This window comes from Corvus hawaiiensis, chromosome 29 (genome assembly GCF_020740725.1).
Source record: "Corvus hawaiiensis isolate bCorHaw1 chromosome 29, bCorHaw1.pri.cur, whole genome shotgun sequence".
Lineage (NCBI taxonomy): Eukaryota > Metazoa > Chordata > Aves > Passeriformes > Corvidae > Corvus > Corvus hawaiiensis.
This window is the reverse complement of record NC_063241.1, coordinates 2,805,826-2,822,000: the sequence shown is the minus strand read 5'-3', so window position 1 is coordinate 2,822,000 and position 16,175 is coordinate 2,805,826. Positions and strand designations below refer to the sequence as shown.

At 61.3% G+C, this 16,175-nt stretch overlaps 1 protein-coding gene across 1 annotated transcript; it reads right to left on the bottom strand.

The window, feature by feature from the left end:
- Window positions 1-248: 248 nt before the first annotated feature.
- On the bottom strand, window positions 249-14,969 carry VANGL2 (VANGL planar cell polarity protein 2). The gene is given in 10 exon segments (XM_048288657.1): window positions 249-2,161; window positions 2,770-3,001; window positions 4,037-4,172; window positions 4,319-4,455; window positions 5,261-5,868; window positions 7,381-7,501; window positions 7,597-7,627; window positions 7,630-7,857; window positions 10,682-10,822; window positions 14,866-14,969. Coding segments are annotated over 8 exon segments (1,563 nt in total). The 5' UTR covers window positions 7,667-7,857; window positions 10,682-10,822; window positions 14,866-14,969; the 3' UTR covers window positions 249-1,900.
- Window positions 14,970-16,175: the final 1,206 nt, after the last annotated feature.

Sequence of the window (16,175 nt, the reverse complement as noted above, 5' to 3'; positions counted from 1 at the left end):
CCACAAACCCCAAATTCTGCCCTGTAAATTCCAAATCCTGTTGGCCCCACAGACCCCAAATCCTTGGCCCCACAGACTCCAAAATCCGCCCCCAAAATTCCCAAATCCTTGGCTCCACAGACCCCAAACTTGTTACCCCATAAATCCCAAATCCTCGACCCCACAGCCCCCAAACTCTCGGCCCTCACAGCCCCCAAGCCAAAAGGAATTAAAATTTTAAAAAAAAAGCCAAAACGGGTTCATTTTATTTAAAAAAAAAAAAAAAAAATTGTACAATTGTAGTTCCTCTATGAAAAAAAAAACCAAAAACAAAAGCAAAAAACAACCGAACACCAACAGAAAAATTCCTACCACTGCCGGAACGCTCCGATCCACTGCAAAAAACCGGGAAAATCCAAGCTTTTTCTTTTTTTTATATATTAAAAACCATTACTTTGACATTTTACAACTTTCTACACGCATGCACAAAGGTCTCAGCTCGGCGGGAAAACGAAATCCAAACCCAAGCCCAAAAACAGAACCAAAAAAAAAGGGATTTTTTTATCTCCCGGAATTCCCGGATGGAAAATCTCCCCCAGCCCAGGCAGATCCAGCCGCTTTTTTTTTTCAGGAAAATGCCCCAAAATGGGCTCCCAGCGGCAGCAGCGCCGACGGAGCCGAAGGATCGGGGGGTGAAATCTGGATCCTTCGGCCCCAAAAGGCTGGAAAATGATGGGAGCAGCAGGGGGGGGTTGAAATTCCCCCCCCAAAAAAAGTTCCCCCCAAAAACATTCCCCAAAAATTGGGGATTTCCTGGAATTGGGATGGGGATGGATCCGCCCATTTTGCTACTGGTGCTTACTGGGGAAGCCTCCCCCAGCTCCAAACTCCCCTCTTTTAGTGCTTAGGACAAAACCAACCCCAAAATCGGACCCCAAAACGCCTCCCTGGAATGAAATCCGGCACTTCCGACCCCTCGAGGCTGGAGGTGGAATCCGGAGCGGGGAAAAAGAAAATAAGGGGAAAAAAATTCCAAATCGATCCGTGAGGTATTAACAAAAAAATCAGGAGAAGGCAAACCCAGCTCCTTTTGCATCCCGGTGGGAATTCGGTGGGATCGCCATGGGGCCACCTCACCGAGGGACGCTCCTTAAGGACCTCGCTGACCTCTTCCAGGAGTTCCTCAGGGTTACGGATCCGGGATCGCTCCAACGGCACCGGGAAGCCCCCACGGAGATGCCGCTGGGATTCGGGACGTGGATCCCCTGAGGAGCTGCAAATCCCACCTTAAAAAACCCCAATCCAACCTTCAGCTCCTCCAAAAAATCAGATTTCCACTCGTTTTCCCTAAAAACCCATCGGCAGAGGAGGAGGCTCCCGAAACCTGGGATACACCACGGAGCTTTTCCATAGCAGCTGCGGATCCTGGAGGTGATTCCAAAATCCTTCCCCTTTCCCCCCCTCCCAGAAAAAAATTCCCTTGGGATGAAATCCCAGCCCCAGGGCCGGGCAGTGGTTTAAGGCCAGAGCCAGGACAGTTGTCCAGGAGAAAATGGACAGGAGCAGAAGGTCCGTGGGACCCGGAGCTGCTCCGAGACGCTGGTGAAGAAGGAAGTTGGGAATTCTTGGAATTAGCCCTTGAGTTACGGCACCGCCGCCGCCGTGCCGGGGAGACGCTCCGAAGGATCCAGATTTCGGGAAGAAGAAGGAGGAGGAGGAGGAGGAGGAGGAGGAGGAAAAGGGGCTCAGCCACCTCAAAATGGGCGAGTGGGCGCAATCCCAGGAAGGCGCCGGAGCCGGGAGCGGCTTCCCGGTTTTTCCGCGGCCTCGTGGGGCCGGAGGGATCCAGAGGAGCCAAACTCGGAGTTTCGGAGCGGGAGGGATTCGGGAAAAGTCCCATCCCGGCCAATCCCTGTGCGGGTCACACCGAGGTCTCCGACTGCAGCCTCATGATGAACTTGTGCGACTTGGGGTCCACGAATTCCTCGGAGAGCTTGAAGAACGGGATCTTCTTGGTGGACACCACCAGGCTGAAGTCCTGGCGCTTGAGCACGAAGACCACGCCGTCCTTGAGGCCGTTGGTCACCGGCTCCTCGCTGACCAGTGTCCACTGCTTGGCCAGCCAGCGGTCCTTGTGGTACTGGATGGTGGGGCCGGCCGTCAGGTACCGCTCCAGGAAGGCCTTGGGAGAGGGAAAGGACACGGGAATGTCACCTCCGGATGGCTCAGCCCAGGCTTTTTTTGGAGCCTGAAGGTGGAAAAAAACGGCTCCGTGGTGCTGCTCTGGGGATTTTTGTGGCTGGATCCTGGGATTGTTGGGGTTGGGAAAGAGCTCCAAGGTCGTTGAGTCCGAGGTGGGATCAACCCCACCCTGGTCACCTGCTCCAACGTCCAGGGATTCCTCGGACACCTCCAGGGATGGCCACTCCAACCCTCCCTGAGCAGCCCCTCCCAAGGCCTGGCCGCCCTTTCCAGGAGGGATTTCCCCAAATATCCACCCTGAGCCTCCCCTGGCACAGCGCGAGGCCGTTCCCTCTTGTGCTGGCCCCGTTCCCTGCGATCAGATCCCAAATTCCCCCTGGAAGAGCCCCAAATTCCCGCTGGATCCCCCTTTTCTCTGGGATGAGCCCCCCCAGCTCCCTCAGGACTCTCCATTCCCTTCTCCTGCTGCTCCAGCCCCATCCTCATTTCCCTGGGAGAAGAACCCAACCCCACCTCGCTCCAACGATGGGACGATCCCAAATGGGAAAAATCCCACCCAAATCCTCCCGTTTGGACAACCCCGCCCACCTTGGGGGTCATGTCGTGGGTGATGCAGAACTCCAGGTGCTGCAGGATGCTCTCCATGGTGTGGTAGGGCTGCTGCTTGGTGGTCCTCAGGTACTTCTGCATGGCCCGGGCCATGGAGGCGAAGATGGCCTGGGCCGCCTCGCGCGGGTCCATGATCTCCCGCGGGTTCTTCTGGTCCTCCTCCTGCAGCCGCTTGATGTGGGTGAAGGCCTCTTCCACCGCCACCACCAGCCTGCCAGGAGAGCCATGGATTTGGGATGGAAAAGCCCTTGGATTTGGGATAGAAAAGCCCTTGGATTTGGGATGGAAAATCCATTGCATTTGGGATGGAAAACCCATTTGATTTGGGATGAAAAACCCCTAGGATTTGGGACAGAAACCCCCTTGGATTTGGGATGGAAAACCCCTAGGATTTGGGACAAAAAACCCCTTGGATTTGGGACAGAAAACCCCCTGGATTTGGGATGGAAAACCCCTTGGATTTGGCACAGAAAACCCCTTGGATTTGGGACAGAAAACCCCTTGGATTTGGGATGGAAAACCCATTTGATCTTGGATGGAAAACCCCTTGGATTTGGGATGGAAAACCCCTGGATCTGGGATGGAAAATCCGTTGGATTTGTGATGGAAACTCCAGTGGATTTGGGATGGAAAACCCGTTGGATTTAGGATGGAAAACCCGTTGGATTTGGGATGGAAAACCCATTTGATCTGGGATGGAAAACCCCTTGGATCTGGGATGGAAAACTCCTTGGATTTGGGATGGAAAATCCCTGGATTTGGGATGGAAAACCCCTTGGATTTGGGATGGAAAACCCCTTGGATTTGGGATGGAAAATCCCTTGGATTTGGCACAGAAAACCCCTTGGATTTGGGACAGAAAACCCCTTGGATTTGGCACAGAAAACCCCTTCGATTTGGGACAGAAAACCCCTTGTATCTGGGATGGAAAACCCATTTGATCTGGGATGGAAAACCCATTGCATTTGGGATGGAAACCCCCTTGTATCTGGGATGGAAAACCCGTTGGATCTGGGATGGAAAATCCAGTGGATCTGGGATGGAAACCCTCTTGGATCTGGCGGGATCACTGAAATGGATGAGACAACCCAACCTTCCCCCCAAACCGACTTGGTGGAAGATCCATCCCAACAACCACCCTTGGGACGAGCTGGAGCTGACCACGGGAGCTCCCCGTCCTCATGGAAAACCTGCCATGAGCTCGCCGCGGCATTCCCAACGCGAGGAATCCCTGGATTTTCCGTACCTGGCGCGGCGTTTCCGCACCCGGCGCTCGTGCTCGGCCTCCTCGTAGTAGAACTCGTTGTGGCTGTTGTCGCGCCGCCGCGCCGCCGCCGCGATCACCGCCCGCGACTGCCCCGTGGAATTGTTCGTGGAATTCTCTGCGGGGGGGAGTTCGGAGCAGGGATGAGGTGGGAGAAAGCACCCGGAGCTCCCCCCAAAAAATTCCGGACGGGAACGCGAGGACGGGGATGGAAAAGCGGCAGGAGAACGAGAGGAGAAGCCAAGGGAAAAGGGGGAATCTCACCCTCGCCGAGGGAATAGACCTTAAAGCCGGACATTTTCTTGGACAGGACGGATTTTGGAAGGTTGAGGAGGGCGGGGTTGTAGACCGGGAAGTCGTGGTAGTAATTCTCCAGGATCCACACGGCTGCTCGCTGGATGCTGCGGGGAAAAGCCGGGAATGTGGGGCATGGGGAGAGGCGGGAATGTGCGAGGGGGACACGCACGGAGCGACAGGAGGGGCAGGGAGGGAGGGGCGGGAATGGAATTCCTGGAGCAGCTGTGGGTGCCCCATCCCTGGGAGTGTCCAAGGCCAGGTTGGAGGCACCTGGGGTGGTGGGAGGTGTCCCTGCCCATGGATTAAGGATCTTTAAGGTCCTTCCAACCCAAACCATTCCGTGATTCCATCCATTCCCAGCTTGGAGAAGATCTCCAGGATCATCGAGGCCAAGCTGTTCCTGATCCCCTCTGGTGACCCAGAGGAACCTCCAGGGATCCCTCCAGGGATGGCCACTCCAAGCCTCCCTGGGCAGCCCCTCCCAAGGCCTGGCCGCCCTTTCCAGGAGGGATTTTCCCAAATATCCACCCTGAGCCTCTCCTGGCACAGCTCAAGGCCGTTCCCTCTTGTGCTGGCCCCGTTCCCTGCGATCAGATCCCAAATCCCCCCTGGAAGAGCCCCAAATTCCCGCTGGATCCCCCTTTTCTCCGGGATGAGCCCCCCCAGCTCCCTCAGGACTCTCCATTCCCTTCTCCTGCTGCTCCAGCCCCGTCCCCATTTCCCTGGGAGAAGACGCCAACCCCACCTCACTCCAACCCCTCGTCCTCCTGACGGGACGATCCCAAATGGAAAAAAAAACCCCCAATCTCCTTCCAACCTCCTCCAAGCTGACCCTCACCACCTTTTCCATGAAGAAATTCCCATTCCCACCACGGGAACGTCCACCCAGGCCACCAGAGCCGTCCCTACCTGAGGTGACCGACGTTGTAGAAGTGGCTGGCGCCGTCGGCCGAGCGCACGGCCTTGAGCGTGAACTGGGGCTGGAGCTGCCGCAGCTCCAGCAGCACCACGGCCAAGTAGTGGACGAAGAGCAGAGCGTCCACCAAGGACACGGCGAACTGCACCACGCCCCGGTAGTTGCGATCCCGCGAATCCAAGATCCGCACTCCGTAAAAAAGCCAGTAGGACACGACCAGCAGGAAAACCAGGACCATGAGCAAGGCCCGGAAGACGAAGACGCGCGGGAAGAAGGCTTTGGGGCGGCGGAAGAACAAGGCCCAGCTGCCCAGCAGGAGGATGAGGAGTTTGAAGGCCACCGAGATGAAGAGCCCCTCGCAGGGGGTCCCGCAGGGCTCCAGCTCCTCCCGCCACAGCAGCTGCGGGAGGAGGAGGAAGGCCAAGGGCGTGAGGAAGGCCAGGAGGGCCAGGGCCACGGCCAGGGCCACGCCCAGGTGGCGGGAGCAGTCCAGGTGGGCGCTGTCCTCCATGTCCTTGGTGATGCGCGTGAGGTCATCGTGGGAGATGCTGTGCTCCGACGTCCCCGTCACCACCGTGGTGGTCTCGCCCCAGTTGTCGTCCTGGGGAGGGGGCAGGGGACATTCCCAGGGCTGGTTCCGGGTCCCAGGTGGTTCCTCCCCCCCCACCACCGCCCAGGAGTCATTCCAAGGGGAGGAGGGGACATCCCGAGGGGTGGCTCCGTGTCCCACCTCACCTCCAGGACCTCCCAGCCCTGCCACCTCCAAGGCTGGCGTGTCCCCATTGTCACCCTGAGGAGGGGACAGGGGACCTTCCAAGGGCTGCTTCCCGCACCCCTTCAATCCCAGAGGAGCATTCCCAGACCCCCATCCCACCTCCAGAACCTCCAGCCCAGGAGTTGCCACCCTCGGGAGGTGACAGGGGACGTTCCAAGGCCTGGTCCCCCAATTCCTTCATTCCCTGCTCCACACCCCCCATCCCACCTCCAAGCCGGGAGCGCTTCCCGGCGCCATCGCCCCCCGCTCGGGATGGCGGAACCTCAGCCCGGAGCTGGGACGGGAAGCAGCGATTCCGCCGGGATTTTTCCCTCTGGGAAAGCTCCGGCTCCGGCAGGAGCAGCTTTGGGATCGGGAAGCTCTCAGGTTTCCCAGCAAACCCCCCTGGCTGGCGGGGCCAGAAGGAACATGCCCGGCACACCCCCGCGCTGCCCGCGCCGGGAAGGCTGGGAATGGCTGGGAATTGTCGGGAATTGTCGGGAATTGCTCCGGACAGGCCCTTCCCTGCTCCAGAACCCCCTCTCCCAGCCAGAGGGGTGCTGAAAAACCCCATTCCTGGCTGGATTCCTTCCCACACCCCTGTCCTTGTGTCTTTCCCTCATCCTGGCTCTCGGCACTTGGACATTCCTGGATTTCGGGTTGGGTTTTTTTTCCTCGTGTCTGAATTTTCCCCACAAATTTCTGCAGGAAAACCAGGGAATTCTCCCCTGTGAGGTCATTCCATGGATTCCCCATCCTTGGAAGTGCCCAGTTCCGGGCTGGACGGGGCTTGGAGCAGCCTGGGACAGTGGGAGGTGTCCCAGCCCATGGGATGATCCTTCCAAGCAACTCCACGATTCCATGAATTTCATCCCAAAGGGCAAACTGGAGCCTGGGGCTTTCCAGAGGGACGGGGAAGGGCGGGTTTGGGAGCCCCATTCCCAGGAGAAGCCGGAGAGGGAACATGAAAAGCGCCGGAGCCGCCGCCGGCGTGGGCGGATTGGGAGAGGATGAAAGGCCGGGATCAGGCTCCGCGGAGTCCAGAGGAATTCCAGAACCCGGGAACGGGGGGCACCGTGGACCCCCGGGGCGGGGCAGCCTCCTCTGCTCCATCCCATGGGAATTGGGGCGAATCCTCGGCGATTGGATCCATCGGGATCGGATCCAGGGGCGTTTTCCAGCCCCGGCTCTTCCCGAGGCGCCGCCAGAGCTGCGTCCCCTTTCATTTTCTCATTTTCCTGGGACCGGCCCGACCGGCTCGACCGCTCCGCCGGGAAATTCCGCCGGGAAGCTCCCGGAGCTGCCGGGATCCCACCCTCGGGATTCCAACCCCGCTCCTTCCCCCCTTTTCCCGCTCACCCTCTCGTCCCCCCGCGTGGATTCGTTGTCCAGCAAAGGCTCTCCCGGCGCTTGGATGGTCACGGATTTGTCCCCGCGCGTCCCATCCCGGCTTTTGGAGCGGTGCCGCTCCCGCCGATCCCTGGAAAAACGGGGAAAAAAAGGGGGAAGCGGGATGGGAACCCCCACCGGATGGGGACACCCGCGGCGGGGACAGGGGACCCCCGGATCCCTCACCTGTGCTTGCGGGAGCTGCGGGAATGGCCGATTTGTAGGAATATCCCGAATATTGCGACTCATTATCCATGGCGTCGGAATGCCGGGATTTGTGCCGCTCCAGGATGTGGGATTTGGGTTTTCCCGGGAGAGCGGCCAGGGCCTCCTTCAGCGGGGGCTTCTTCAGGCCCAGGGGCACCTTCAGGAAGTCGACCGTGACCTTGAGGGGCTCAATTTTGTCACCTTGGGGTGGCCTCGCTCAGGAGAAAAGGACGCGCCCACCTGCGGGGACACCGGGGAAGGTCACTGGTGCCGGCCCAGTATGGACCAGTATGGGCCCAGTAAGGGGGGGAGGGAGGTCATCTCCTTGCCCAGTGCTGCTCCCGTCCCTGCATCCCATTCTTTGGTGGGAAATGGGGCCGGGAAAGGGAATTTGGGGTCAGGAGGGAGAGGGAATTTGGGGGTCAGGAGGAAAAGGAATTTGGGGTCAGGAGGGAGAGGGAATTTGGGGTCAGGAGGGAGAGGGAATTTGGGGTCAGGAGGAAACGGGAATTTGGGATAAGCAGGGAGAGGGAATTTGCGGTCAGGTCCCTCCCCCTCCAGGGCACATCCCAGGAGTCTCCCGGGGTCCCCTCCCAGCTTCCCCCGCTGATTTTGGGGACCCCGAAACTCCCTGAAGGGGATGGGGGGCTGTGTCCCCCTCCTTGGGAATCTGGGAATGCTGGATCCCGTTGGATGATCCGGCCAAATCCTGCTGCCTTTTCCCGAGGTTTTTTGGGGAATCTGGACACCCCAAATCCCCCAATTTAGGAGGCCCTGGCTGCCTTTGGGAGTCATCTCAGCTTCCCAGGTTTCCATGGAAATCCCATTCCCACCAAATCAACCCAAAAAAATCCTTCGGCCTCTTTTCCAAGGCCTCGGGAAAGGGGGGAGAAGGGGTCAAGGAGGCGAAAAGGGGGAAGGGGGGTGGAATTCCTTTGTCTGGAATTCTGGATGTTCCCACACGGATCTCCATGGAAACCGAGGCCTTTCCCCCCTCCTGGTGTTGTCTGGGAGATGGGAATGGGGCCGGGATGTGGGAATGGGGCTGGGATGTGGGAATGGGGCTGGAGATGGGAATGGGGCTGGGAGGTGGGAATGGGGCGGGAGACGGGAATGGGGCTGGAAATGGGAATGGGGCTGGGATGTGGGAATGGGGCTGGGAGGTGGGAATGGGGCTGGAGACGGGAATGGGGCTGGAAATGGAATGGGGCTGGGATGTGGGAATGGGGCTGGAGACGGGAATGGGGCTGGGATGTGGGAATGGGGCTGGAGATGGGAATGGGGCCGGGATGTGGGAATGGGGCTGGAGACGGGAATGGGGCTGGAGACGGGAATGGGGCGGGAGGATGGGAATGGGGCTGGGATGTGGGAATGGGGCTGGGATGTGGGAATGGGGCTGGAGACGGGAATGGGGCTGGGATGTGGGAATGGGGCTGGAAGATGGGAATGGGGCTGGAGACGGGAATGGGGCTGGAAATGGGAATGGGGCTGGGAGATGGGAATGGGGCTGGAAATGGGAATGGGGCTGGGATGTGGGAATGGGGCTGGATGTGGGAATGGGGCTGGAGACGGGAATGGGGCTGGAAGATGGGAATGGGGCTGGAGACGGGAATGGGGCTGGAGACGGAATGGGGGCCGGGATGTGGGAATGGGGCTGGAGACGGGAATGGGGCTGGGAGGTGGGAATGGGGCTGGGATGTGGGAATGGGGCTGGAGACGGGAATGGGCTGGGAGATGGGAATGGGGCTGGAAATGGGAATGGGGCTGGGATGTGGGAATGGGGCTGGAGACGGGAATGGGGCTGGGAGATGGGAATGGGGCTGGAAATGGGAATGGGGCTGGGAGGTGGGAATGGGGCTGGGATGTGGGAATGGGGGCTGGAGACGGGAATGGGGCTGGAGGACGGGAATGGGGCTGGGATGTGGGAATGGGGCTGGAAACGGGAATGGGGCTGGAGACGGGAATGGGGCTGGGATGTGGGAATGGGGCTGGAAATGGGAATGGGGCTGGGATGTGGGAATGGGGCTGGAAGATGGGAATGGGGCTGGAGACGGGAATGGGGCTGGAGACGGGAATGGGGCTGGAGATGGGAATGGGGTTGGGATGTGGGAATGGGGCTGGAGACGGGAATGGGGCTGGAGACGGGAATGGGGCTGGAGATGGGAATGGGGCTGGAAATGGGAATGGGGCTGGGATGTGGGAATGGGGCTGGAGACGGGAATGGGGCTGGAGACGGGAATGGGGCTGGAAATGGGAATGGGGCTGGAGATGGGAATGGGGCTGGAGATGGAATGGGGCTGGGATGTGGGAATGGGGCTGGAGACGGGAATGGGGCTGGGAGATGGGAATGGGGCTGGAAATGGGAATGGGGCTGGGATGTGGGAATGGGGCTGGAGACGGGAATGGGGCTGGGAGATGGGAATGGGGCTGGAAATGGGAATGGGGCTGGGATGTGGGAATGGGGCTGGAGACGGGAATGGGGCTGGGATGTGGGAATGGGGCTGGAAGATGGGAATGGGGCTGGAGACGGGAATGGGGCTGGAGACGGGAATGGGGCTGGGATGTGGGAATGGGGCTGGAGACGGGAATGGGGCTGGAAATGGGAATGGGGCTGGGATGTGGGAATGGGGCTGGAGACGGGAATGGGGCTGGGAGATGGGAATGGGGCTGGGAGATGGGAATGGGGCTGGGATGTGGGAATGGGGCTGGAGACGGGAATGGGGCTGGAAATGGGAATGGGGCTGGGATGTGGGAATGGGGCTGGAGACGGGAATGGGGCTGAGATGTGGGAATGGGCCCAGTGAGGGGCAGTCACATCAGTAAAGGGTGGATCCTGGTCTCCCAGTATATCCCAGTACCCCAGTAAGGGGCAGTTACTGGGGGTCCCAATGTGTCCCAGTACCCCCAGTAAGGGGCAGTCACTGGGGGTCCCAGTGTGTCCCAGTACCCCCAGTAAGGGGCAGTCACTGGGGGGTCCCCAGTGTGTCCCAGTACCCCCAGTAAGGGGCAGTTACTGGGGGTCCCAGTGTGTCCCAGTAAGAGCCATGTACTGGGGCTCACTCACCGGGCGGCTCCGGCGGCGGCGGCGGCTCCGTCCCGGCTCTCACCGAGGCCTTTGGAGCATCCGGAGCCTCCGGAGGGGGCCGGCATCGGAAAAGGGCCGGGCATGGGGGGCTCCTCACGGCACGGGGGGGCCGCCCTGGAGCTGGGAGAGCCAAAAAAGAGGGAATTCAGGAGCCCTTTCCAGGCTGGAATTCCCGAATCCCGCCAATTCCCGAATCCCGCCAATTCCCAGATCCCGGCGCTTGGGGATTCCTTGGGAGCACCCGGGAAAAGCGCTGAGGGATGTGGCTTGGACACCCCCACCGGGCATCCCAGAATTTTTGGGAATCATTGTCCCGGATGAGTGGCTGGAATAAATTTGGGATTTTCCAGGAATGCCGGAGTTTTCTGGAAATCCCGGTGTCTCCAGTAAATTTGGGATTGTCCAGAAATCCTGGCATTTTCCAGGAATCCCAGAGTCTCCAGATGAAGCAAATTTGGGGTTTTCCAGGAATCCCTGGGTTTTCCAGGAATCCCAGGGTCTCCCAACACCAACTCCTGGATTCAGCCAAGATAAATTTGGGATTTTCCAGAAATCCCTGCGTTTTCCAGATATCCCAGGGTCCCACAGCCCCGGAAAAGCCGGAATGAATTCCCGATCTCCAGTGGGGAATTACCCCCATCCCAGCAGTTTTCCAAGGGAATTTGGGAATTCCAGCGGGATCCAGGGGCTCCTCATCCTCTCGTTCCAGCAGGGAAAGAAGGGATTTTTCTTGGATTCAGAGTGGGCAGAGCCGGTTCCACAGCCCTGGAAAAGCCGGGAATGGATTCCCGGTCTCTGGGAGATGCCGGGAGCCAGAGCCGGATGCAAAAGAGGAGCAGGAAAATTCCCATTTTTTAATCCCGGAGTGATCAAAGCTCCCGGAAAAATCCCCTCGGGGAAGGGGAGGCTTCGCTGTTCCGACGTCTTCAAGTCCAGACTGGAATTTTTCCTGGGATGGGGCTGGAGCAGAGCTCGGGATCAAAGTCCTGGACCTCCAACAGGATCCAAGGTTTGGATTCAAATATTCCCCAAAAACCGAAAATAATTAAAAAGAAAATAAATCCAAGCGTTCCCAGACGGAAAAGCTTCTTCCCAATGGTTCCAGAGGGAGAATTCCAAGAGGAAAATCCACTCCTCATCCCTGTCCAGGTGGATCCGGGGTTGTGTCCCCACTTCCCGTGGCTTTCGGAGAGTTGGGAATGAGTTTTCCTGGAAAAAAACCCCCTCCTGGAGCAAAGGGAAGAGGGAGAATCCGGCGGGTGAAGGACTCGGGATTCCCATCCCGGAGGAATTGGGAATCTGGGAGGGTTGGGAATGGGGTGGGAGCATCCCGAGGCTCCTTTTCCAGGGGAATCAAACCTCCGGGATTCAGTCGGGAATCCGGGATGTGGTTCCAGACAGGGGTGAGAATCCCAGGATTATCCAGAGTGGAAAAGATCGCCGAGGTCACCGAGTCCAAGCTGGGATGGATCAACGTCGTTCCACCCGGACCGAATTCCAAGAATTCCTTGGACACCTCCAGGGATGGGGATCCAGCCCTCCCTGAGTCCCTTCCACATCCTGGATCCCGGAAAAGCGCTGCAGGGACGGGATCCATTTGGGATCGAGCAACGCTGGGATGTTTTCATCCACATCCAGGGATCCTGGAGGGCAGCAGGGCTGAAATTCCTTGGATTTGGGGTGGTGCTGACCGGGATTCTGAGCCGGGAACGGGCCCAGGTCCCTTCCCAGGCCTCTTCCCGAGCATCCCGGACAATAAATCCATAAAACCTCCTCCCGCCGCCGCAGCGCTTGGAAAACCCATCCCAAATCCCAAATCCAGCCGGATCCAGGACCTGGGGCTGCTCCCGACGCCCCCCTCCGGCCCCATTGTCTGCCAGGAGCCGGGGAAAACAAGGAATCCCACTGGATCATTCCAGAGGCTGGAGACACCCCCAGCGCCTCTGGAATACGGAGGGGACACGGCGACCTCGACCCCAAATCTGCCACCCCCAGCTCCCCTCCGGCCGCCGCCTGTTAATTAATTGTTAATTGTTAATTAAATCCTCCGCGCTCATCCCGAGCTTCACAAAGCCCCTGGAAAATCCTCGGGAGAAGCTCCGGGATCCCATCTGAGCCCGGCTCGCTCCCAGCCCCATCCCAGAATCTTTGGGATGGAGCCAGAGGAGGGAGATTTCGTTATTCCCAAATCCCCCTTTTTTCGTTGTTGTTGTTGTTGTTTTGTTGGGTTTTCATCGCAGCCAGGCCTGGAGGGGGGAAAAGGCTCCCGACGCCTCTTCCCAAAGGAAAAATAATCCCGGGAACTCCCTGGCGGCTCGGGGCGCTGCGCCAGGACGGCTCCGAGAGGAACCGGCTCGGGATCCGGCCGGGTCTGTCCCGGCAGCCGGGGGGCAGCGGGCACACCCCGGGATGGGGATGGAGGCACCGGGGGGCACCGGGAACACCCCGGGATGGGGATGGAGGCACACCGGGAACACCCCGGGATGGGGATGGAGGCACACCGGGAACCACCCCGGGATGGGGATGGGGGCACCGGGAACACCCCGGGAAGGGGATGGGGGCACCGGGAACACCCCGGGAAGGAGATGGGGACACACCGGGAACAACCCGGGGAAGGGGATGGTCACACCGGGAACACCCCGGGATGGGGATGGGGGCACCGGGGGACACCCGGGAAGGGGATGGTCACACCGGGAACACCCCGGGAAGGGGATGGGGGCACCGGGGGACACCCCGGGAAGGGGATGGGGGCACCGGGAACACCCCGGGATGGGGATGGGGGCACCGGGAACACCCCGGGAAGGGGATGGGGGCACCGGGAACACCCCGGATGGGGATGGGGGCACCGGGAACACCCCGGGAAGGAGATGGGGACACACCGGGAACAACCCGGGAAGGGGATGGTCACACCGGGAACACCCCGGGATGGGGATGGTCACACCGGGAACACCCCGGGATGGGGATGGGGGGCACCGGGAACACCCCGGGAAGGGGATGGGGGCACCGGGGGACACCCCGGGAAGGGGATGGGGGCACCGGGAACACCCGGGATGGGGATGGGGGCACCGGGAACACCCCGGGAAGGGGATGGGGGCACCGGGAACACCCCGGGATGGGGATGGGGGCACCGGGAACACCCCGGGAAGGAGATGGGGACACACCGGGAACAACCCGGGAAGGGGATGGTCACACCGGGAACACCCCGGGAAGGGGATGGTCACACCGGGAACACCCCGGGATGGGGATGGGGGGCACCGGGAACACCCGGGAAGGGGATGGGGGCACCGGGAAACACCCCGGGATGGGGATGGGGGCACCGGGAACACCCCGGGAAGGGGATGGTCACACCGGGAACACCCCGGGATGGGGATGGGGGCACCGGGGAACACCCCGGGAAGGGGATGGTCACACCGGGAACACCCCGGGATGGGGATGGGGGGCACCGGGAACACCCCGGGAAGGGGATGGGGGCACCGGGAACACCCGGGATGGGGATGGGGGGCACCGGGAACACCCCGGGATTGGGGATGGGGGCACCGGGGGACACCCCGGGAAGGGGATGGGGGACACCGGGAACACCCCGGGAAGGGGATGGGGGCACCGGGGGGGCACCGGGGAGCACCCCGGGATGGGGATGGGGGCACCGGGAACACCCCGGGATGGGGACGGGGACACCGGAGAACAGCGGGGGGACACCCCGGGAACACCCCGGGATGGGGATGGGGACACCGGGGACACCCCGGGGACACCCCGCAGGTGCCCTCGGGATGGCCACAAAGGGCTCCGAGGCCGCCCCTGGCATCCCCGCCGCACCCGGGGGGGGGATTCAGGAGGTCCCGGGGGGGTCCCGGGGGTCGCATCGCGCCCCGAGGAGGCTCCACCGGAGCCCCGCAGCCCCGGGGGCGAACCCCGAGGGTCCCCTCGCCCCCTCCCCACCCCCGGCCCCCCTCGCCCGACCCCCGGCTCCGGGCCCGGGCTCGGGGCTCTCGGAGCAGCCGCCGCCAGCCCAGGAAAATCCGCGGCTCCCGGGGCCCTTCCCGCAGGGAACGCGCCCAGCGCGGCCCCGGCTCGGCCCCGCTCCCCTTTCCCGGCTCCGGGGCGGCTCCGCATCCCGGGATCCCCTCGGATCCCCCCGAAATCGCCCCGAATCCCCCCGCACTCACCATCGCCGCCGCACCTTTGTGCGCGTCCCCCCCGCACCGAAATCCCGGCGGCGGCGGCGGCGGCGGCGGCGGCGGCGGCGGCGGAGGAGGAGGAGGAGGAGGAGGAGAGGAGGAGGAGGAGGAAGAGGAGGAGGAGGAGGAGGAGGAAGAGGAGGAGGAGGCGGAGGAAACCCGATTCCCAGCGGGGCCCCCCCCTCCCCGGCCCGGAGCCCCCCCCGTTCCCGGCCGCTCCCGCCCATTGTCTGCGCTCCGCGCTGCCGGCGCCGCTCCCGGGGCCATTGTCTGGGGCGGGGGGACCCCCGGCGACCCCCCCCGGCACCCCGGGACCCCCCTCCCGGCACCCCGGGACCCCCCTCCCGACACCCCGGGACCCCCCCGGCACCCCGGGGGGTCCCACCCTCCGCACCCACCCGGGGGGGTCCCACCCGCTTCCCGGGCCGGGGGGGATTTGGGGTGAGGATGTGCTTGAAAGGGGGGGGGGGAGGGGGGCGGGTTTTGGGGCGGGGTCCCCGTTTTTTGGGGAAGAATCCCCGTTTTTTGGGGAGGGGGGGCCGCGTTTTTGGGGAAGAATCCCCGTTTTTTGGCGAAGAATCCCCGTTTTTTGGGGAGGGGGCCCGCGTTTTTTAGGGGAAGAATCCCCGTGTTGTGGGGAGGGGGGCCGCGTTTTTGGGAAGAATCCCCGTTTTTTTGGGGAAGAATCCCCGTTTTTTGGGGAGGGGGCCGCGTTTTTTGGGGGAAGAATCCCCGTTTTTTGCGGAGGGGGCCCCGTTTTTTAGGGGAAGAATCCCCGTTTTTTGGGGAGGGGGGTCCGCGTTTTTGGGGAAGAATCCCCGTTTTTTGGGGAAGAATCCCCGTTTTTTGGGGAGGGGGGCCGTGTTTTTTAGGGGAAGAATCCCCGTTTTTGGGGAGGGGCCGCGTTTTTTGGGGGAAGAATCCCCGTTTTTTGGGGAGGGGGCCCCGTTTTTAGGGGAAGAATCCCCGTTTTTTGGGGAGGGGGCCGCGTTTTTGGGGAAGAATCCCCGTTTTTTGGGAAGAATCCCCGTTTTTTGGGGAGGGGGCCGTGTTTTTTTAGGGGAAGAATCCCCGTTTTTTGGGGAGGGGGCCGCGTTTTTTAGGGGAAGAATCCCCGTGTTTGTGGGGAGGGGGCCGCGTTTTTGGGGAAGAATCCCCGTTTTTTTGGGGAAGAATCCCGTTTTTGGGGAGGGGGCCGCGTTTTCCGCAGGGGAATGAGGGTTACGCCCCCCCCTCATGTCCCCCCCCGTTCGGAGCTTTGCTGTCCCCACGTCCCCCGCTGCACCTGAGGGTGGGGA